Source organism: Mercenaria mercenaria, chromosome 8 (genome assembly GCF_021730395.1).
Source record: "Mercenaria mercenaria strain notata chromosome 8, MADL_Memer_1, whole genome shotgun sequence".
Taxonomy (NCBI): Eukaryota; Metazoa; Mollusca; class Bivalvia; order Venerida; family Veneridae; genus Mercenaria; species Mercenaria mercenaria.
Window position 1 is genome coordinate 81,954,155 of NC_069368.1, and position 24,666 is coordinate 81,978,820.

Below are 24,666 nucleotides of genomic sequence, written 5' to 3' on the forward strand. Positions count from 1 at the left end.
CGGGGAAAGAATTAACTAGTGTTTTTTTCCCCCGGGAAGAAATCAGCCGGTTGGATTTTTCTCCACTGGGGACTCTTACACCAGTACCTTAAAAGCAGTCATTGTGTCAAATCTGCTCAAGAAGCCACCTCGGTTATTTAAATAGTCAAATTTCAAGATAAGCAATCACTTTCAGTATGAATCTTATGTTTCTTTATGCACTTTAAGTGGCTGCATTAGTGACACTGCGGTATTCTGTAATTGAAAGCTTAAAGGTCCATTACTAAGGGAAAGTGAGTTGGCAATTTTTTTCATAGCCAGTGCATAGACTTCTGCAAGACACTAAATAATGAAGATTGGCAGGTCAAAATTTACAGAAGGTCTTTAGAACTCAAAGAAATGTATGTGTATTATGTTGAAATTTCAATGAATCGACAGAATGACCCCCCAGGTCTTTTTAACTTTCTTCATACTTCATAGAAAAATAATTGTACATATACTGCGATTTATTTCGAATTTCTACATACCAACTTTCATTTTCCAATAAAATGAAATAGTTTCTGTGCTTTTTAAAAGAAATTAAAATGTTCACTTTCCTTAGTATTGGACCTTTAACAATAACAGCACAACATGTTATACAGTCATTTCCTTGACAGACCAGAAAAACTGAAAGTTCCATTGGTGTAAATGTTTCAGATGACATATATGATAATATTGTATTTCTACCAGAGTGTCGATGACCTACATGAACAGGAAAAAGTTATAGAGAAATATCACTTGTAAAACACTTGTCCAAGATTCATTCTAACAAGCTCCTTTAATAAGTTTGGCACTTTAAGTGACTGCATTAGTGACACTGTGATATTCTGTAATTGTAAGTTTTAACAATAACAGCCCAACATGTTATACAGTCATTTCCTTGACAGACCAGAAAAACTGAAAGTTCCATTGGTGTAAATGTTTCAGATGACATATATGATAATATTGTATTTCTACCAGAGTGTCGATGACCTACATGAACAGGAAATAGTTATAGAGAAATATCACTTGTAAAACACTTGTCCAAGATTTCGTTCTAACAAGCTCCTTTAATAAGTTCGGCTAATTTAGATCCATTGTCTTTATAATGCTGAGCAGAGTTAGTTTTACATGCATGAGAAACATAGTAATAAAACTATAAATGCTTTATGAGATAAGATATAACACTTTAATGGATTGTAACGTAAGGAGTTCCCTCTTAAAATGTTTTTGTTCTAGCAAAACACAGCATGTATAACAAGAATTATCAAACAACAAGATCTTTTATTTTTACATTTCAAAGTCATGTATATTGCTTCAGCATTTTTGGCAGTAGATCCAGTTTTATTGCGAAAGAAGAAAATGTTTTTGTGCTAAGATCAAGGACTGCTATGAAGTAATTAATGGAAACCTTAAAATATAACTGTATATCTCCGAAGTAGGTTATTGTTACCATTTTGTAACATTAGCAATTTGTCAGTCTCACAAATATGCCTCAAACAGATATTTTACATATGGGATAGTATGAGGAAATATTGTTAAGCTGTTGTCCCTGATTATAAGGATCTAAGATGCCTGTTTATGTAGAACAGGGTTTTCACAGCCTGCGCTAGACAGCAGGAACAAGAAACCTAGCATTAACAAGTCCCCTTTCTGTGCTGTCTGCAGGATTAGGAAAAGACTTGCATGGCGTAGGCATACATGTAAGATCATTTATAACTTAAATATTTGAAATTTTTCAAATAGAAGAGATTTTGTTGCAACCCTTCCATTGGTGTCTGGATCATTGATGTCCACTTCACAAATTTTTGAGTATAAGCCAGTTTCTCTGAAACATTATGTCTTAGGCCAAACATCATGTCTAGGCCAAATGCTCATATATTTTGCATCATGAAATGATCTCACAGGACAAGTTATATAACTCTAACTGTTATTTTGTCAAAGTTATGCCAATTCTTAACTTAGAAATTATGGTTAAAATTTGCATAATTGAAGCAGGTTTCTCAAAAACTATTTGGCCAAATGCTTTAAAATTTTACATCTTTGGCATCATGAGATGACCCTTGGGGCAAGTCACATAACTCTAGCTGTTTTTTTGTTTAAATTATGACTTCTTTTTTTTAACTTTGTAGAAGGTGGTAGAAAGTGTATACAAAATATTTCTATTTCAGGTTTAGTTCTTACAGTGACAGCAGAATTGAACAAAGTTAAGACACTGGTCATTTTTATGGCCCCCTTCGAAGAAGGAGGGGTATATTGTTTTGCAGGTGTCGGTCGGTCTGTAGACCAGTCCGCTTCCGGATGATAACTAAAGAACGTTTGGGCCTAGGATCATGAAAGTTGATAGGGAGGTTGGTCATAACCAGCAGATGACCCCTATTGATTTTGAGATCAGTAGGTCAGAGGTCAAGGTCATAGTGACCTGGAACAGTTTAATCGTTTTTGGACGATAACTTGAGAATGCTTGGGCCTAGGATCACGAAACTTTATTGATTTTGAGGTCAATAGGTCAAAGGTCAAGGTCACATTTGACCCAGAACAGTAGAACTTTTGTGCAAGTGACCAAATAATTTCTGTTCCTTGTGCAATTACTGAATGCATCAAGGGGGCATTTCGTGTTCTACAAGCTCTTGTTACATTTACAAGGTTATTGCTAGTAGTTTACATTTTAATCTATATTGAAATGTTTGATCTAATTTCAGGATCCTTATGCAAGTTATGATGTAAATGGGCATGACCCAGACCCTATGCCAAGATATGACTACACAAACGAGAATAGGTAAGAATTTCTAAATTCAGTCTTTATCAGCAATGATAATTCAATGATAATTCACAGATTCTGAAGTATAATTTAAAACTGTGAATACATTTAGCACCATGAAAAGGTGGTGAAGAAATGTACATACTTATTTGCTCATATATGAAAAAGAAACCAATATAGTCTCTATTCTAGTTTCAGTTTCACTCAAAGACAAGATGTTTGTGTACAATGTTTGCAAATTATATAATAAAATCTGTATTTTCTGATTATTGTTAATATTCACCAAAAGAGTAACAGTTAAATGCATTGACTTTTGTGTAGCTGTAACATGATATTTTGTTACATGTTGTCATTGCAACATATCTGTCACAAGTGCTTGAAGCCCAAAATTCTGATAGTTTAAATATTTGGATTATTTATGTATTAAATATTTATCACTTACATATAACATAATTGCTTCAAACAACAGATGTTTTTGTTGCTGTCATCATGAACAGCTATATATAAATCCCGCACGATAACTCAAACGATAACATGTTTGATAATTATGATTTTTCTTCATTAAAATGTTTCAATACAGAAAATATTTTTGTATAACATTACAGTATGCACCTAACTTCTATCATTGACAACCTTTTTGAGTTCAAAGATGCATGTGAACCATAACAATCAAACAATAATATAAACATGCTATGTTCATTTTATCATGCTGGAGTAGTACTGATGCAATGGAATATGTGTTAATTTGATATACTGTTACATGCAGTAAGCTAGAGGGAAATAAATATATTAAATGAATTATTAATCAGAGCCATGTTTCTATGACTCTAATTTCCTATTGTTGTTGGATGTTATACATTTATATAGAGAATATTTAGTGGAAAACTGATAGCAAAAACTATCCAGAAGTGCCTCATGAAAAATATACATGCTGAAAGTGGTTCAAATAGGTCAAGTGTTGACACTGTTTTTAGTTTCTTTTTTATGTTTGTTACATATCTGTTATGTCTAAAGTAGGTCACCATCGCTAAGACTTTAATTCTGAAAGTAAGGTCTCAGATAAAATCTAAAATTTTCTATAAAGATGCAAGAGTTTTTTGTAATTAGAAGTCACTGTAAATATGAAGCCTTCAGACTAAATTTTTATTATGTTGAATGACTGTGTTGCCTCTTTAAATAAAGTCTTTATTATTATTATTATTATTATTATTAATGAGCTTTTTGACTGTACTTACATTATGTTTAATATTGAAGATGATAACCTATTTTATCCGATTAAAGTGTATATTCTTGATGCCATCCTGAATTTAAGTACACAGGCTTTTTCTCCTCACAATGGAGGTGGTAGCTGTGTTCTGATCATACCATATATTGGCTCAGAGGTACTTTCTCATGTGACATGTATATGGCTCAATGGTACCATTGCATGTGATACATGGCTCAGAGGTACCTTCTCATGTGACACATGGCTCAGAGGTACCTCTGTGTGTTGACTCAAGGCTCAGAGGTACCTTCGCATACATGTGACATATGACTCAGAGGTACCTATGCATACATGTGACACATGACTAAAAGATACCTCCCCATGTGACACATGGCTCAGAAGTACCTCCTCATGTAACACATGACTCAGAGGTACCACCCCATGTGACACATGACTCAAACATTACCTCCCCATGTGACACATGACTCAGAAGTACCACCCCATATGACACAGGACTCAAAGGTATCGCCCGATTTGACACATGACTCAGAAGAACCTCCCCTTGTAACACATGACTCGGACTTTAACTCCCCATGTAACACGTGATTCAGACATTACCACCCCATGTGACTCATGGCTCAGAAGTACATCCCCATGTAACACATGACTCATAAGTACCTCCCTATGTAACACATGACTCAGAAGTACCTCCCTATGTGACACATGACTCATAAGTACCTCTCTATGTAACACATGACTTGGAAGTACCTCCCCATGTAACACATGACTCATAAGTACCTCCCCTTGTGACACATGACTCATAAGTACCTCCCTATGTAACACATGACTCAGAAGTACCTCCCCATGTAACACATGACTCATAAGTACCTCCCTATGTGACACATGACTCATAAGTACCTCCCTATGTAACACATGACTCAGAAGTGCCTCCCTATGTGACACATGACTCATAAGTACCTCCCTATGTAACACATGACTCAGAAGTGCCTCCCTATGTGACACATGACTAAGAAGTACCTTCTCAAAACTTGATCTGATTTGCTATCAAAATGAGGTTCAAACTTTCTTCACAAACAGTGTAAACTAGATCAGCATAAAGTTGGCAAATATGTTTTTCAGAGCGATATAGAATATTAATGCAATAGATATAATAAGTTTATTTTTTGTATTACAGACACGGGACCAGATGTGCTGGTGAGGTCTCTGCCAAAGCAAACAATACCAAATGTGTAGTGGGAGTGGCTTACAACTCTAAAATAGGAGGTAATTATATCATCATACTCAAAATATCTCTTTGAATACACCCTCTTCTACCCGCCCGCTTAGCTCAGTAGGTAAGAGCGATGGTCTATGGATCGCTGGGTCGTGACTTCGATCCTCGGGCGGGGCATATGTTTTCCGTGACTATTTGATAAACGACACTGTGTCGGAAATCATTAGTCCTCCACCTCTGATTCATGTGGGGAAGTTGGCAGTTACTTGCGGAGAACAGGTTTATACTGGTACAGAATCCAGGAACACTGGTTAGGTTAACTGCCCGCCGTTACATGACTGAAATACTGTTGAAAAACAGCGTTAAACCCAAAACAAACAAACAAACAAACACCCTCTTCTCCCTCTCCCTCGTGTTTAAATTGACCAGGATTTTATCCTGCATTTAGGAAAGTGCTATGTAATGTTACTGGCAGAAAGTATAAGGAAAACAATCTCAGTAGCAAATAGTTTCCTAATAGTTTGCAAATTAGAAGGAAGGTTCAAGTTTAGTATAACACCTTGATTTTTTTGTATTTTCAAAGTTGTTTCAGACTTGGAATATTTTGCTTCACTATAACATGAAGTCTGTATTCTGGTTACAACTGTTTCTCTTACTACTTGATAATGTAAAATAGAAGAAATTACTAGACATGGTATTTAAAGATTCAAATTTTATTCAACATGGTTTTCTGTTGGAAACTTGGTAGCAGACAACCTCAGTTTTATAATCTTTATTTGGATATGTTTTTATGCTGAAGGGCAATATTTACTCTGAAATTTTGGTGCTGAAGTCGGTGAAAGGTAACTCTTCTGTGACGTAAATAGTTCTAAACTGTATGAATTTTACATTATCAGATCCCACAACACTTGATAAAATTTGCCTTCGAAGAAAAACATCTGGGCTCAAAATGCTTGAGAATAGTCATGACAATATAGAAGATTTTTTTCTATTAGATTATAAGTCACCATAAATCATACCAGATATTATGCTGAAACAAGTTTTATTCCTCTTTTTATGGCACACACCTCGTGTTTGTCTCGTGTACCTAATTTAATACAATATTATTGACAGAGGCTTGTAAGTTCATTTACATTGCAGAAATGTAATTATAGAAACATCTTTTTTTCTAGTAGTATGAATAAAGTGTTAATTAGAAAGAACTACCATTGCCTTGCTTTACTAAATCAACATAATTTTCTGCACTTGATTTGTTGTTGTTTAAAATATAGCATTTAGTACCATAATTATGTAAAACACTAAAACTTTCATAGTTTTGCATTATTGTAATAGCATGTACTCTTATTTGAGATGCATTTAATGACAAAGGGAAATGAGGTTTTTCTCAATTTCTAAGCTCTTGTGCTTTAACAGTATATTCTGTCATAACACAATGGAATTATTGTTTTGTGAACAGTTGTGGAAACTATAGAATTATATTGTTGGTAAATGATGATATCCTTATTAAAACTGGGGAGTATATTGAGTATTCTATTGTGGTTTTGCAGAACAAGTTTATCATAGAGATTAAACTATGAAATTTTGCCTGAAGTTGTCAGTATTATTGACAAAATGGAGAGAAAAAATTTGTTATGCTTTATTATGTGGATGTAAAAACTGATAATACTGTAATACAGTTATACTTCCTTACGTGACAGTATAGTTTGCCTGTTTGCAGGCCAGTAATGAAAGATAACTGATTCAGCTTTTTAGTCTTGATCTTTTTTTGTCACAATTTCTCAAGAGCTTCCTTATATCACTTAAAGTTTTTATATATTTTTTTTTTTCACTTTTTCATTTTATTTTTTTGGTATGATTAAGTATGGTTTGGTTTATAGTTTTTTCAAGTATTTTCAGTTTTGTAACAGAGTTTAGAAAATTTAATGGAGTTCTTGATTTCTTACAAGTGCACTTCTTTTATTGTAACTGATAACTGCATGACATTTTCCTTACAAGAAACAGTGACAGCAGGAAAACCATGTGAAATGTAATTTCTTTTCAAAAAATTATTATTGAAATCAACCACTGCTTAGAGCAGGTAATAAGGTTGAAAAACTGAGTATCAGACCAACCTAAGATTTTGATGTTACCATTGGTCAATTTCAGAGTTGAGCATAGAGGCAGCCAATCAGATTGGTTAAGTTTCAAATTGATTTTAAAGCTGCTAAACGTAGACTTGGGACAGCATCATGTTATTGAATGCCTGAAGTAGTTTAAAGAAGTATTATGCTCAAATTTCACATTTGAAAATACAAACTGTATATATGTAAACAAAAAATTACCATGTTTGTTGGCACAACACAATACTGTGTGTTAGGCCTAAAACACTTCACTCTAAAATGTGTAACAAAACATAGTATGAGTATGTAATGCCAACTAAATTTTTTACTAGAAAACATACAATTGTGATGCACCTCTGTGTACACAGTGCTTTCATATATTAAGTCAAGCCTAATACATTAAATTAAGGATTCTAATACATTAAATTAAGGATTTTAATACATTAAATTAAGGATTCTGATACATTAAATTATTATAACATGATGAAATGTATTATATTGTGGATGAACATAGTACATTTTTAAACATTTTCTTCACAATCCTTTTAAGATTTAGCAAAAACTAAATAGACAGTTGATAAAACACTGTGTAATACAATTACATATTGCCTATTAGATTATACTATTATACTTATTATGAAGCACTATTTAAGGTAGTTCTGCACTTTTGATAAACCGGAAGTGATGGCCTAACGTCACTTATCCGGAAAACGTAGAATAAAGCCTGGATTTGGCGTACGAAAATAAAAATCATTTTATGAATAAATGGCAACATGTCAGTAAATTTATTACATTGGTACTGCTACTGTATTTCTAAAGTTAAAATATGATTTTAAAACATCTGACACGCTCAATAATTCAAAATAATGTCTTGATTTTAGCATGAAATGTGCAATTCCCTTTAATCATGGTCAAATATCTCGACAATAAGCACACGGACCTATACATTTTATTTCACCAATTCATAGGCTAATATGTTTACATCTGTGAGAAGTTTCATTAAAATCTACATGGTAGAAAAAATTCTATTCGTGAAAACGCTATGAAAGTTATGATTTTCCCATAGACTCCCATAGTGGCATTATGAAAAATTGCGTGAGGTCCAACTTTTTCAAATCAGTCTAGCAAAAAATCAAGCACACGACCCTTATATTCTTTTTTATTGCTGAATTTTTTAAGTACATTCTGAAGTTTTGAAAAATTAAGGTTTAATCAAATTCTACATTGTAGAAAAATATTTGATCCAAACGTGCAGAACTACCTTAACTGTAATTCTTTATTTACCTCAGTGGAAAGTAAACAAGGAAGTGAATGAATTGTACAAACAAGGAAAAAATGTCAGATCTGTATGATAGAGATAGAGAGAGATTTTCCAGATTGTAAATGATTGGATAATCTTTGTAATTTGTGTGTGATTTTTTTTTTGTATTAATGCGGAAGACCGAGAATATATTTTATCATCATTTTTGCATCAAATTTTGAAACAACATATATTTTGTAATTGTTACACCAAAGTAAATACAGGACTGTAACTCGACATAGGGGGCTGGGGTCAGTGGATTTTGGGTAGAGGAAGGTCGCATTTATTGAAAGGGGAATTTTATGTAATATATCTCCTACTCAACATTAATACAAATAATTACTTTTATTAGCTACTATTAGCAATGAGCAGGATTGTTGTTTTTTTTGTCCACCGGTCTGCTTGGCACGTCAGAACAGAAGATTTCTTGTACTTAACATACTTTCACATGTCCAAATGGTTAAATTTAGGTTGACATCATGTACTGTGACATTTGACATGACTGAGATTGTTACATATACAATAACAAAATATGTTAACATTGAGGGGAAAACATACCTTTTCTAAATTGTCACTGAAATGAGGGCATCGAAGTATTCCAAGTATCTGTTGCCTCTACTCACACAAAATTAAACCTTAAAGCAGCATGACCAAAAAGACAGAGAGTAACTGCCTATAAATTATCAAAAATCATAAGTTAAATTGATATGTTTGTTTGAACTAGAAAGTAAGCTTATATCCTTCTGTTTTATATGATGACAACACTGCTTGATTAACAGCTATATATTACAGAATACCAAACATTGTTTTTAAAGAATATACATGCAAATCAGGTATTTCAGTCAGAGTATTGCACTTTATAACTGCATTAACTAAGACATTATGAAAGTACTGTTTCAGTTTCAAAATAATTGAATAATTATGTCACCTATTAAGTTAGTCTGTAGTGCAGGAAAACAGCAAACTTCCAGACAGTAATTTATTATTTAACTGTATTTCAGGTGTGCGTATGTTAGATGGTGACGTTTACGATGCTGTTGAAGCCACATCTCTTAGTCACAATCGTAGTCATATAGATATCTACTCGGCAAGCTGGGGACCAGACGATGATGGTCGAGTTGTTGATGGTCCTGGTCAGCTCGCTAAGAAGGCTTTTCTAGACGGTGTCAGATTGGTATAAATATTTAAATGTTTTGGTCCCATCTTTGATTAATAAGGAAGTCAAGTTTTTCTTATTTGCATAAACAAAGAAAATCTTTACATATGCGAGATTTCTCTTCATTATTTGGCAACAAAATTTGCACTGTAAGGAGTACAAGGCTGTTTGTACAGTATATGGCACAAAATATACATGACAACCAGAGATAATATATCTGAAGTCATTCAACATCCAGTTCTGTTATATGTGGGGACAAATTTGGTTACTTCCAAACACAAATGAATTTACCCGTTTTCATGCTGGACATGATTGATTTTGCTTTTGCGACCAGTGCAGATCATGATCAGCCTGCACATCCGTCCAGTCTGATCATGACCTGCACTGTTCGCCATTTTGATATGCACCCCTTTTAACAGTTAATGGTACTGCCCAAATTGAAAGATGGACAAGTTCATTATATAAATTTAGCAGGGTAATGGTTAATAATATGATTGTAATAATATTATGATGCTTTGAGTGTACAAAAATTTTAGGGACGCAATGGCAAGGGATCAATATTTGTGTGGGCGTCGGGGAATGGTGGTAACCAGAAAGATAGTTGTAACTGTGATGGTTACACAAATAGCATATTTACCCTGTCAATTAGTAGTATTTCCCAGCATGGCAAGAAGCCTTGGTACCTGGAGGAGTGCTCGTCAACGCTCGCCACCACGTACAGTAGTGGAACCTACAGCGAGAAACAGATTGTAAGTGTAGAGGCGGCATGCTATAAGTGTTTTAATTTCATGCTTACTGACTTACTGGTGATTGGCAATTTAGAAATCACAGTATCTGATGGTCCTTGGAAGAAAGGATAAAAATCTTCTGAAAGACATTCACTATAATATAGTGTGTCTGCTGATTTTGATACATTTTTCTCTTTCTTCCAAAAAAAAAAAAGTTGGCATATTGCAATTGTTTGCTTTGCCAAAGAATAAAATTGGAAAAAAAACTGTGAATTCTTAAATGCTAAACCTCAGTAAGTCAGTAACTGTATTGTCTGAAAAGTATACTTGTCATAAATCATTGTACTCCTGTTTCATATCCAACAGGGTCGTAATGGCAAAGGTGCAATATTTGTTTGGGCAAGCGGCAATGGTGGGCGGCAACATGATAGCTGTAGTTGCGATGGTTATACAAATAGCATTTACACGCTGAGTATAAGCGGTGTCTCTCAGCGTATAACTAAACCATTTTATCTCGAAGAATGTGCCTCAACTCTCGCCACCACATTTTCAAGTGGTGGGGGTGCAGAAAAGAAGATCGTAAGTTGGAAACCCTGCACTATCGGCAGGTTGTGGGTCTCACAGTTGCTATAAATCTGCTCTCTAAACTGTTTCCTTTTGCTGTTTTATAATCTTTTATACAACGTAACATTCTCACAACAGTTACCTAACCTTTTCAAATCACTTTCCTAACACAAACCAAACTATTTTCACCTAACTCACAAAGCAGCAATTTACCTACCTTATCCAGTGGTATACGTTATAGAAAATAGCATATATTAATTTTGTTTTATAATTAGTGATTATGTAGAAATTTTTTTTCAGTTAGTTTAAATAGTAGAATTTAGTGCTTACATAATAGTGCAATGTCATCGAGTGTTGATTTTTTTTGTTTGAAAAGTAGTGTTTCGAATTTTTGTAAAAAAAAAATCAAATTTCAGGAAGCTTTGAGGTTAGTTGCAAAGTTCACTGAAATTCTGTTAGGAAAGAAACTTAAAGCGTATTAATGTAAATAAATGAATTTTCCAAATGTAAAGTTGCATTTTGATTTCTTAGCTATAAAACTTTCTGTGTTTCTTGACATGTAATCAGACATGATATCTGCTTGATGCATAATACTTGATATAATCAGTTTATAAACATTTCTAAAAACTGTAATCAAATTCTGCAGTTCATATACTTAATCTTTTAACAACACCTTTCAAATTGATGAGAAAATATCTGCTAACAAAGTCAGGTAAATATTAGGTTTGTGATTATTTAATTTCCCCTGAGAGCAACAGTGTTACAGTGATTTAGTGTTATATCAACAGGGCTAACTGTCTACTGCTTGACAACATTTTCTGAATACTGTATCCATCTCTACCAGGATTCTCAGTGCTGACAGATCTCTGTATCTTTCTGCCATCTGCATTGTAAATATGAATGTTTGATTGTTTTCTTGAAGTATGAGATATTATACTTCCAGGTTAGTTAAGGTGTAGATTCGCGATCTCTCATACAAAATTGTTGTTCTGCTTTAGAAGCTCTAAAGCAGTTACATCACATTTATAATAGACTTTTACAGTGTCTTAACCCGACTAAATTGTTCAAGAACCTTAAAAAGATAGCATTTGAAAGACGTGGTTGAGTAGGATACTTACCCAGTAATTAAGAAATTGACTCAGTATAATTGACATGAAAATAAACTCATTTTCTATTTGAAAAATTACTATTTAAAGTATGAAACTTTTTACACGATACAGACATAGTACTGCCTGTATATGGACAATGAGGTTAGAAATGACATGCCTGTCTATCTCTTAGCTCAGCAAGGTGAGCTCGAGAGCACCGCTACAAAGATTGCAAGTTTGTTGGCACAGTTCGCAGTGACCAATATGACTTAAGACATTCGGTGTCCTACGATAAATCGGGAGTGAAAGTTGTCAGGTACTTGTCCTGATGAAGAATTGATTCTGATACAAAATTCTGACAAACCTGATTATATATTAAACGAAATATTGTTAGAAAAAAAGAACATTACAGTTATATGAGACAAACAGAATATTGTAACATCTAAGTAACTGTTGTTTCATTTTCAACCTAATGAACAAGTTTAGCAGTCACTTACCTTTCACTACTGCTGATTTGACAGCACTTTCATGTTAGAATTTTATTTAGATTGCAAATTAATGATTAGCAGAGTAATTCCACTTGAGTGACTACCCTTTGCTTTATCTATAAGTAAATGAAAATAAAAAGGTTTTAATTCACTTTTGGAGAAAGTATAATATTATGCTAGAAACAGAGTCTTTGTTTACAAGTGCTGCAAGCTAGACAGTATTCACAAGTGCATTAACATAACATTGTGTCTTTTGACATGCCTGTATACATATTGACCAGTTACAACCTCCAGTTTCAGCAGCCAGTAAAGCTTTCAATAATTCTAAAAGATTTTCTTCTCTCTTTTTTTCTTACATTTTATGGTGGTTTGGTTTGAAACTGCTGATATTTGAAATTCTAGTGTGTGTGTTTTTCCCTTTTGTTTGGTATAAGCAAAGGTGTGAGACAGGGATAAGCACTCTGCTGCATGTTATTTATTCCATTTGAATGGAAAGTACGGACTTTTTCTCGAATAAGGGTGACTGTGTGTTTGCTGTGTTTGGCATTCTGAAGTGGAAAGGTGAAAGGAAATCTTAGTCTGTGTGTTATAAAGTATATAGGAAGAGTGGAATGGTTGTTTTTATTCTCTGATAATGGATTCAGTTTTATATGATAAATTGTGTTGTTGCTTTTTATCTTTAATTCAGAATGAAATAAAGCATGCAACTGATAACTGTTGAGGCATATTTTCCAAATATAGACTTCAGTTTCAAAAAAATTCAATGAACCGTGTAATTTTTAGCAAAGAATTAGTCAGTTATATATAAATTAGTACATAACTATTGTGTTTGTTGTAGTGCTGTTTAATTTGAAGAACTTTTCTGATTGTAGTGGTATTAATCGTTTTGTTTTACAGGTGATCCAATACCAGTTTAGTTCTTTGTTTAGTATCATTTAAATGTTTTAAGATAAAGCCTTTTCTGGAAAAATACCAGGTAGAGTGGTAAAGAGGACCAGATATATATGCAGTTTAAATCCACTGAAGCCAAATATATCCAAGATCAAATTACTGTTATGATAACCTCTTTATCATATAGCTGCATGTATATTTTTGTTTCTATCTGAACTAAATTGACAATAAACTCTTTTGAAACAAAGAACTATTTATGTGCTGGGTCATGAATATTAATGAAAGTAGTCCACACACAGGCTTGATACAGAATCAGATTTCCAACTAGTGCAATACAGATTTTGTTTTCTGTCAGTTCATATATATTTCTGATATAAAAGTTGTATTGTTTACACAATATTTATAGGACTAGTACATTTATAGGTATACAGTAATATTGCTTATTATTGTAATGCTATCATTTATAGCTAACTTAAAATATGCAGAAACTTATCCAGTTTGGACAGTAAGCAAAGAAACTGAGCTATCTAATTAAAGTCTTGCTTTAATATGCAACAGTCTTTAATTAGATTCTCATATATTGTAGTATATTTTATTGTATTTAGTGTGTAAGATTATATCAAAAGCATTGCTTTTCTTGTACCTGCAAATCAGAAATCTAGCTTTAGATGTAACAGCAAATCAGAAATACTGCAAAAAGCTATATGTATATAACCATAAGATTATTATTCCCCACCACGAAAGCAAGAGGGGGATACAGTAATGCTGTCTTTCTGTCTGTCTGTCCCCCTGTCTATCACACATTTTTGTCAGGACAATAACTTTAAAACTTCTGCAATGAAACTTGACATTACTGTAAAACCAATGAACACCTGATATAAATTTATATACCGCAATAAGACATAGTGCAAGAAACACACTTCTGTCCTGAATATTTTTTAATACTCTCCCTTTCTAGATGTAATTTTCTTTTGTCCAGATGATAACTTGAAGGTATACGATCCGCAAATAGGTAACATATTGATGCCTGGTGACCCCATGGTGTTTTGGTATCATTTGAAAGAGTTGTGTCTGCTGCACAAGAAATAGCAAATAAGATGACTATAAATAATATGCAAGAATTATTACAGTTGTGTTTTTATGCCCCCGAAGGGAGGCATATTAGTTTTCAACTGTCTGTCTGTTAGTTCATTCGTTCGTTACAACGTTAACTTCTTGCATGAAGGCACTTTACTCGCGAACCACTGCACCCAGGACCTTCAAACTTCACATGCTGATAGTACTTATTGAGTACACGACCCCTACTGACTTTGGGGTCACCAGGTCAAAGGTCAAGGCACTGCGGGGGCATTTGTCACCATTAGTGACAGCTCTTGTTTGACTGTGAAATGATAAACCTTACACTGTAATAACTGGATTTCTGTTAAAAGTATCACTGAAGACTATAAAGTAAAAAAATAAAAATTCTAGAGACATATTTTGTCATGTAATTTATATTTTCTTTTTCAGTAGTCAATACACTTACAAATGATACCAAAATAATATAAGCTTACCAGGCATCAATATTTGATATATTTTAATAGCACTGTTATATTATAGAACTTGCTTATTTGTGGAGCAGATACCTTAATAAAACTCGTAAAGGAAATGCAATGAAACTTGATAGCTGTACTGAAGGGAGTTGAGTTGACTGTTTTATTAATAGATGGTACCGATAATGACTTGATGTTCCTTATTTACTGATTTAACCCACGTTCCACTATAAAACACAGCAGTGATAGATATGGCTGTCTCTCCAACTGCTCTTGTTGCTTTATGAAATAAAGTTTGTAATTTGCAAAGCTAAGTCAGAAATTAATGCTTTAAAAATGGCTTCGTTCAGTTTGTTTGAACTTTCCATGATAATGTATAGAATCTGATCAAACTTCTGAGTGAAGTAGAATTTATTGTTGTTTGCCTTCAGCGTTTTGCAAATTTTCAGTATACTGAAGAAACTACATGTTAATAGCATATTATTGTTAGCAAAGAGTTTAAGGAGACAGCCTATAGCTATGACATTGTTGGAATAAATTTGAATCTAATTACTGCAAGGAAAGGTGATTTTTTTCTTAATCTAAAGTTGCTTAAGTGTGCAAATGTTCACGGTAATACAAACTTAAAGTATTACATGACTCCAGACTTATCAACAACAGTTGTATATACAAGTAATTGATTATGAAAATAATTTGACTTTGTGAGCCTCTACATAGTGTTTATTTTTTGAAAAGCCCCACTCTTATAGCTTGTTAAATATGTAGGACTCTCCATATTTCGTGATAGAAATAGTAAGACTTAGCTGTAATTTACAGTTTACATAAACTTTATAAAGTTTAGTAATAATTGATAAAAAGTAATTCATCCCTCAGTATAAAAAGTGGTTAACTGCTGTTTTATGTCAATGTAGTTAACTGGTTAACTGCTTCCTTATGGCAGTACAGTTAACTGCTTTCTTTTGTTAATACATTTAACCAATGTTCTGCTTCCTTATGTCAATGCAGTTAAGTAGATAACTACTTCCATGATGTAAATGCAATTAACCAGTTAACTGCTTCTGTATGTCAATGCAGTTAACTAGTAAACTGCTTCCATGATGTCAATGCAATTAACTAGTAAACTACTTCCATGATAACAATGCAATTAACTAGTAAACTGCTTCCATGATGTCAATGCAATTAACTAGTAAACTGCTTACATGATGTCAATGCAATTAACTAGTAAACTACTTCCATGATGTCAATACAATTAACTAGTAAACTACTTCCATGATGTCAATGCAATTAACTAGTAAACTGCTTCCATGATGTCAATGCAATTAACCAGTTAACTGCTTCCATGATAGTAAACTGCTTCCATGATGTCAATGCAATTAACTAGTAAACTGCTTCCATGATGTCAATGCAATTAACTAGTTAACTGCTTCCATGATGTCAATGCAATTAACTAGTAAACTGCTTCCATGATAGTAAACTGCTTCCATGATGTCAATGCAATTAACTAGTAAACTGCTTCCATGATGTCAATGCAATTAACTAGTAAACTGCTTCCATGATGTCAATGCAATTAACCAGTTAACTGCTTCCTTATGTTATTGTAGTTAACCACTTTTTACATTGAGATGACAATTAATATGTTATTTTATGAATTTTAATATCTACCTATTTCAGACATTTAATAATTTGATGTACAGGTCACCTGCTTAAAGTTGGCTAAAATTGTTGAATGAATATTATATTTTATTGTTGGTAAATGTGCTTTTGTTAAAACTTCAGATATTAACCAGGGCTAATGGGCTTAAAGATATATAGATTTTGAGGTGGACATTAACTTACTGCTGGGCTTAAGTGGCTACAAATGACAATTTTCAGTTAACAGGAAGTGAGTATATATGACTAACAGGTTTACCCTGTTTACAAGTTACGCATACTAAAAAAATTAATGTTTTTGAAATCATTTTTGAACAGGTGACTGTGGACCTTCACAATAAGTGTACAGAAACACACACGGGAACTTCTGCATCGGCTCCTCTAGCTGCTGGAATCGTGGCACTCATACTGGAAGTCAAGTAAGTCCTGAAAAGCAGCTAAGATTTAATTAAGTATTAATTCTGAAGGTGATGGTTGCGATGGAGTACAGCTCCCATACAGTATGATATAACATACATAATAGATTCATCACACAGGCACTGATATATAACTGTGGTACAATGTAGTTGATTTCTATCTCACCTGGTCATACGGACTAGAGATATGTATAGTCGTTGTGCATGGTGTTTTATACACCTGAAGGGATGTATTATGTTATACCCACCGGTGTCCGTCTGTCTGTCAGTTAGCAATATCAGTGTCCGCTCTGTAACTCTTGAACCTCTTGAAGGATTTCAGAGAAACTTGACACAAATGTTCACCACATCTAATCGATGTGCAGAGTGCATGTTCTGGATGGCTCGCTTTAAGGTCAAGGTCACACTTAGGGGTCAATAGTCATATGAGTGTGTTTCGTTTTCGCTCTGTAACTTGAACTGCTTGAAGGATTGTAAAGAAACTTGGCATAAATGTTTACCACATCAAGACGACGTGCAGAGTGCATGTTCTTTATGTCTCACTTCATGGTCAAGGTCACACTTAGGGGTCAAAGGTTATACCTTAGGTGTATATTGCAGTGCTGCTGTTATGTTTATGTATTAACAACACTTGAGATATAAGATTATTTTAGCCAAACTTTATTTAAACCATTTCCCAGTTGTTAATAAAAACATTTCTGGAACGTTGAAGTGAATGAGGTCATGGGCTGAGGCTAGAATTGACCAAAAATAAGTCTTAATTCGTAATATGTACATAGAAATAGTAAATTTTTAGCTCACCTGTCACAAAGTCCGTCGTCTGTCGTGCGTCCGTGCGTGCTTAAACTTTTGCTTGTGACCACTCTAGAGGTCACATTTTTCATGGGATCTTTATGAAAGTTGGTCAGAATGTTCATCTTGATGATATCTAGGTCAAGTTCGAAACTGGGTCACATGCGGTCAAAAACTAGGTCAGTAGGTCTAAAAATAGAAAAAAACCATTATGACCTCTCTAGAGGCCATATTTCTCATGAGATCTTCATGAAAATTGGTCAGAATGTTCACCTTGATGATATCTAGTTTAAGTTCAAAACTGGGTTACATGGGTTCAAAAACTAGGTCAGTAGATCTAAAAATAGAAAAACCTTGTGACCTCTCTAGAGGCCATATTTCTCAATGGATCTTCATGAAAATTGGTGAGATTGTTCAACTTGATGATATCTAGGTCAAGTTCGAAACTGGGTCACGTGCGATCTAAAACTAGGTCAGTAGGTCAAAAAATAGAAAAACCTTGTGACCTCTCTAGAGGCCATATTTTTCAAGAGATCTTCATGAACATTAGTCAGAATGTTCATCTTGATGATATCTAGGTCAGATTAGAAACTGGTTTACGTGCGGTCAAAAACTAGGTCAGTAGGTCTAAAAATAGAAAAACCTTGTGACCTCTCTAGAGGCCATATTTTTCAAGAGATCTTCATGAAAATTGGTGAGAGTGTTCAGCTTGATGATATCTAGGTCAGATTTGAAACTGGGTCACGTGCCTTCAAAAACTAGGTCATTAGGTCAAATAATAGAAAAACCTTGTGACCTCGCTAGAGGTCATATTTTTCAATGGATCTTCATGAAAATTGGTCAGAATTTTTTATCTTGATGATATCTAGGTCACATGTGCTCAAAAACTAGGTCACTGTGTCAAATAATAGAAATAACAACGTCATACTCAGTTCAAAACTGGGTCATGAGGGGATAGGTGAGCGATTCAGGACCATCATGGTCCTCTTGTTATGTTTTCAGTCCGTCATTAACCTGGAGGGATGTCCAGTATATCACACTGATGACTGCCAGACCATTACCAGATGGTCAGTGGGTGACCAATGGAGTCGGAAGACAAGGTTAGCTTAATTTTCATTATATTCTCAAATACACCTGAATATATCAGTTTATTTCTGTTGAGTAGGCATTTTGCAAAGCCAGGTCAGTTGTCTCTAAGGAAAGATCACACTGATCCAGGTGTTGTGAGTTTGATTCTGTTGTAGATTAGGTGTTACCCCCAATGATTTTGAGAGATGTCTAACCTCATAAAATTTTACTGTCCATCTATGAGTAATATGTGAATTTTATCAGTTAGTTTAAGCAAGTTAATGCCAATACAAGTCCAGAGGAACACATGGGTGTTCCCTATCTGACACATACACTCAGTTGAAATACTTGTACTCCTTGTATACTCTATGAACTAACAGAAAAATACCACAAAATATATGTAATGTAAGGTTTTTCATGAGATTTTCTTTCAAGGTCTAAGTGAGCTCATTATGAGAACAGGTATTTGTAGAAAGTGTCTTCTGAAAATTGGCAATAATTTTAATAAATGTCTCCCTTTAAATTTTCATAAAAGGTAATACAGTAATTTGAAACGTAATTTTTCAGTGAGTCTACGGTATGGCTATGGTTTAATGGATGCCACAGCTATGGTAGAACTGGCAGAGAAATGGACAAATGTACCAACTCAGCATATCTGTGAAGTACATTCGGAAAGGGTCAGTGTAAAGAAAGACAAACTGTAAGATTTTATCCTCTTTTTCCTGACTGCTTCATTATGTCTCCCACCACACAGTGGTGTGGGAGACATTTTGCTTTACTCCTCTGTGTGTGTGTGTGTACTTGCATACGTGTCTGTCTGTGTGTCCGTCTGTCACAAATCTTGTCTGCACTCAAAAGTGGAACATTTCTCATCCGATCTTCACCAAACTAGAACAAAATGTGTTTGCCAATAAGTCCTCGGCCAAGTTCAATAACTAGCCAAATCGCCCCAGGCACTTCGGAATGATGGCCCTTGAAACTTGTTTTGGATAATCAAAGCACTGAAAGTCTGATAAGGCAGTTGAGGTCTTTGTGCATGGTTGACTCGTATACTACTATTCAGGTGATTAGGCAGTTGTGGGAGACATGCGCTTTTCTCAAAAGCAGCTCTACTTTTTGAATTTTCCTCTATTGTTTGATGTTAATGAAGAATGATGTTTATCTATTTAAACAAACAGACAGAATTCAGTACAGTTAACAATAGTAACTTTTGCTTTCTTTTTTCGTGAGTCTGAAAATATATAAAAATACCAAGAATAGGAGCACTTGATAAAATCAGTTCAACTGCTTGTTCACAGGCAAGTTTAGCTGGCGATCTCTATACATGTGTTGAGCCTAAAAAAAAAAGTAATGCTGGTAAAATAAACAAATTCATTTTAGAATATTCTACAAAGACAGTGCCACATTATCAAAGGGCATGAATTATTTCTATGGAGGTAAATAAAAATGAAGATAATTAGTGGTTGTTAATCAGATAGCTAACCTTCTTACAAACAATTTACAGACAGATACCAGATTCCGGCTATGAGGAGATGTTAGATACAGATGCATGTGCTGGTAACACCAACGCTATAAACTTTCTGGAGCATGTGCAGGCCAAGATTACGTTGAAGAGTAAACGCCGTGGTGACCTTGTCATTCATCTGACATCACCTTCTGGTACCAGATCAACCATCTTGCCACAGAGACCGAATGATAGTGACAGGTCAGTGTATAGGAAACATTTCCTTACAGGGAATGGGGTTATACAATTATGTATTTATACTCACTGGAGATGGATATATATGTATTAATGAAACTGATATGATTATAATTTATTTTATAACACATTAGAGAAAAAATATTTTATTATACCCTCAGGTAAAAAGAATATATATTCCAATCAGACATGTCAATCAGTCCATGCTTTGGTTCGACCATTCCTAATTTGTGTCTTCTCCAGATCTACTTAACAGCTGGGTTGATCTTTATTAAACAGGCATCATTTATTTACCACTGGATTTAGGGTCAAGGTTACACTTTGTAGTCAAGTATTATAACTTCCGTGTCATCTCCTTAATGGTCTAAACCACTTGGAAGACTCATAAAACTGGCATCCATTGTTTACACCTTCCAGACAACAAGCAGAGCGCACAACCAAGGTCACTATGTCCAACGTCAATGATCAGATAGCTTAATTTTTGTCCACTCCATATCTCCTTCACCAATGAAAGGATTTTCAGACAGCTTTTCATAAGAGTTGGTTCATAGATAGATGACAATATGCAGAATTTGCTTGTCCTTTTATTTTCTTGTTATGGCAACAGATGTGGTTACTACAAATAGTCCAAAAATGTGACAAAAAGTGGATTCAGTGATATCCTAAAAAAGTTCAAGAAATTTTCAAGACATTTGCTAAATAGATAGAAGACAGTGTGGAGTACATACACATGATTTTATTTTTATGATGTGGTAATCCAGTTAAAAAACAAGATATTTTTACTTGAAATTATGGACATAGAAAGCGATATGTAAAATATACATAAAATTTTGTTTTGTCCCTTTATCTGTACATTTGTCCATACATCTGTTCATCTGTCAGTAACAGAAGATACATCCTTTATTAACTTTGAAAGCACAAAAATTTTTTTATGTAATCTGACTTACAGGTGGTAGGTTCTTTGGAGAATATGCCTTCCAGGTTATCTTGGCATAGAAATGTTGTTCCTGTGGCATCAGGTATGACAGATGCCTCTTCTGGTAGGGGACTTTGATTGCTGAAAAGTCTTGTTTTATTTGTGTGACCCCTAGTAAGCATGGATAAAAAAACCTCCCAAGCACTCAATTTTCTTTTCTGTGCTGGGCCTCGGGTTTGGGAAAATGCTGTCTGATAGGTAGGCATGTAAGATCCTTATAGTTGCTGTTCATTTTGATGGAAAGGAGTTGTAAGTGATTGATTTTGTCACTTCAGAATGTGATTTTTTTTCTGTTTACAGGGTGAAAGGATTCAATAACTGGCAGTTCTTATCTGTGCATTTCTGGGGTGAAAATCCAGTTGGTCGATGGAAACTTGAAATAGAGGTGCAGAAAAACAACCGTGGATATATTGGCGGCAGTAGCTATTCTGGTATGTATGAGAAATATAGGGTGTAAAACTGTAATTAATTTCTAACAGTAAATAGAGTAGTAGATTAAAAAGTGAGAGTACATTGATAACTTCTTTTCTATGTTTGAAAAATATAAGGTGATCAAACTTTAATATAGGTGGACAGTATTGTGTGTTTGATATCTGTAGGTGAAGGTGCTGAAAACAAACCAAGAACATTCTCCTGGCATTAGGTAGTAAGGTTTGGCATGCATTAGGTAGTAGGGTTTGGCATTAGGTAGTAAGGTTTGGCATGCATTAGGTAGTAAGTTTTGGCATTAGGTAGTAAGGTTTGGCATTAGGTAGTAGGGTTTGGCATGCATTAGGTAATAAGGTTTGGCATTAGGTGGTAAGGTTTGGCATTAGGTAGTAAGATTTGTATTATGAGAATCAGAATTACGATGGTCACATGAAGGAGGTACTTGAAACGAACTGCAGATAAATTAAAGGAAGTAGCTGTAAAATGTGTCAGTAAAATTAAATAGCAAACCTCGGGAAAGCCTCACAGGCACTCGGTTTTCTTTTCTACACTGTCCCTCCAGTTTGAGAAAATCCTGTCTCAAAGGCAGGCATTTAAGATCCTTATAATCGCTATTAATTTTGATGGAAAAGAGTAGTTAGAACTTAGAGAACCTAATCTGTCATCACAGGTTAGGATTATGGTTTTAATGTTAAAACAAATCATTAAAATGTCTTATATCTGCCAGAGTTATTGCTGCTATGAGTTGATTTATTACTGTTTAATTGTTACACATTATAAAACAAATCATAAACGTGTTTTATACCCATGTGTTGGTGCTCCTATAAAGTACATATTATACACATATTGTTGTCTAAATAAACATGAAATACAAAACTGAAATGCATTTATTATATTTTATGATTTTCCTTCAGAGGAAAGATTATGTTCATGATATGTCACTGAATCAAATGAATATATATTCTTTATTATATCTGATATGTCTTTATGTTAGACATGTTTTGTGAATAGATTGTATGAATAGACTTTATTCAAATTTATTTATTATTTAAATAGTTTGTCTAGACTGTTCATCTTTTGTTTACAAAATGAAAAAAGTTTAATTAACTTTCACTAAACCTTATTACAAAAAGAAGAGTAAAAGGGTAGAATCCCTTGAAGCAAGTGGAAAAGTTAACAGAACGCCTTAGTTTGTGACCATGACAATGTCAGTCATTTCTTAGATACAAATGTAAGCTCTCCAGCAGCTGGCTTTCTATAAAGTTAGCACACCCAGTTAGCTAGGAAGAGAAACTAAAGCTTGCATTTCAAGGGTTGAGTGTTTGTTCTTTGGGCAAGGTGATGGCTCTGTGATATTTTAACTGGAGGCATTAAATCTGAAGTAATTTTATTCTTTGTGTTTGATTTATGGTGAATATGAAGTCCATACACCACTGTTACATAGCTGGAAATGTTTCTAAAAGGTGACATAATAATCATATCAAACAACCAATTTGTCATTTTTTAAGAGAATAATTTCTTGTAATTAGAGACTGAGAGTAAAAGACTGAACTATTTGATACAGGTATGCAATCTACCAATGATCTGATAGACTGGAGTTTGAGCCTGTATGGTACTGAGGAGAACCCAGTGAACCTCGTAAACCCGACTCGTCCAGCTGGTCCATCCAAACCACCTCGGCCTTCTACAACCAAGGGGGTAAGTTCTTGTTTTACATAAAAATATTTCATAAATTATTTTCTCCTTTCTCTTAGAAAAAGCTTAAGGAGTAAAGGACTAGGTGGGTATTTGAGAGACACTGATACAAGTAAATATGCATTCTTACTCGTTCATTATGTAAATAGCACATATTCAAAAAGAAGTGTATGTGAAGCATAAATGTTTGTTTGGAACAATAGAGACAACTGTACAAAGGTGCAGTACAACATTTTACTTAAAATTTTGATGTCATAAAAATATAGTCCTTAGTTTTTTTCAACATCACAACTCTTCCATGTGTCAAATTAACAATGTTAATAGATTCCAATGGTTGAAGTGTAAACAGTAGCCAGGAGCTGAGTAGGTTTTTAAGTTATTGTAGGGAATAATGTAAAAATATGAATTGACGCTTTATGTGCTTCATAAATTTGTTAAGCTTCATAAAAGCAATATAGAAACTTTTTTTCAGACACAGAGCATATTACAATTTTTCAGACCTTGAAAGGGAATAAAAGAAATATTTCTGAGTTCCTTTGATAAGAACATAGTAAAAAAAAACATGCCCTGAAAGAGCATAAGAGAAGCATTTAAGAACTTATGATAGTATACTAAATGCATACAGGCCCTGTAAGGTTATGTAGGAAATAATTTATTGCCCTATGCCTGAAAGGGCTTATCCTTAACATTTCAGATACATTTGGACCTTATTATACACATTAAGATATAGAAAACATTTCACATTGTATGCAGCATATTTAAAACTCACAGGTCTTAAAAGAGCATTATAGGAAATATTTCTTAAGATCTTTTATGAGCATTTTTAAAACTTTCAGGCCCTTGAAGAACATACAGGAAGTATTTCTCAGAGCATTTTCAGATTGGAGTTTTATAAAATA

The 24,666-nt window shown here is 34.0% G+C and overlaps 1 protein-coding gene across 2 annotated transcripts in view; it reads left to right on the forward strand.

Annotated features, from left to right (window-relative positions):
• The window catches only part of LOC123565983 (furin-like protease kpc-1), an 85,222-nt gene that overhangs the window by 38,580 nt on the left and 21,976 nt on the right, over positions 1 to 24,666 (forward strand). The window contains exons 5-14 of one of the 2 annotated variants that reach the window (XM_045359742.2): positions 2,700 to 2,776; positions 5,158 to 5,246; positions 9,597 to 9,769; positions 10,288 to 10,500; positions 17,011 to 17,111; positions 18,903 to 19,000; positions 19,536 to 19,668; positions 20,473 to 20,673; positions 21,944 to 22,074; positions 23,637 to 23,770. In XM_045359742.2, coding sequence (XP_045215677.2) covers positions 2,700 to 2,776; positions 5,158 to 5,246; positions 9,597 to 9,769; positions 10,288 to 10,500; positions 17,011 to 17,111; positions 18,903 to 19,000; positions 19,536 to 19,668; positions 20,473 to 20,673; positions 21,944 to 22,074; positions 23,637 to 23,770 — 1,350 coding nt within the window. Of the gene's footprint in view, positions 1 to 2,699; positions 2,777 to 5,157; positions 5,247 to 9,596; positions 9,770 to 10,287; positions 10,501 to 10,845; positions 11,059 to 17,010; positions 17,112 to 18,902; positions 19,001 to 19,535; positions 19,669 to 20,472; positions 20,674 to 21,943; positions 22,075 to 23,636; positions 23,771 to 24,666 lie in introns of both variants that reach the window. The other variant, XM_045359743.2, reaches the window with a different exon arrangement.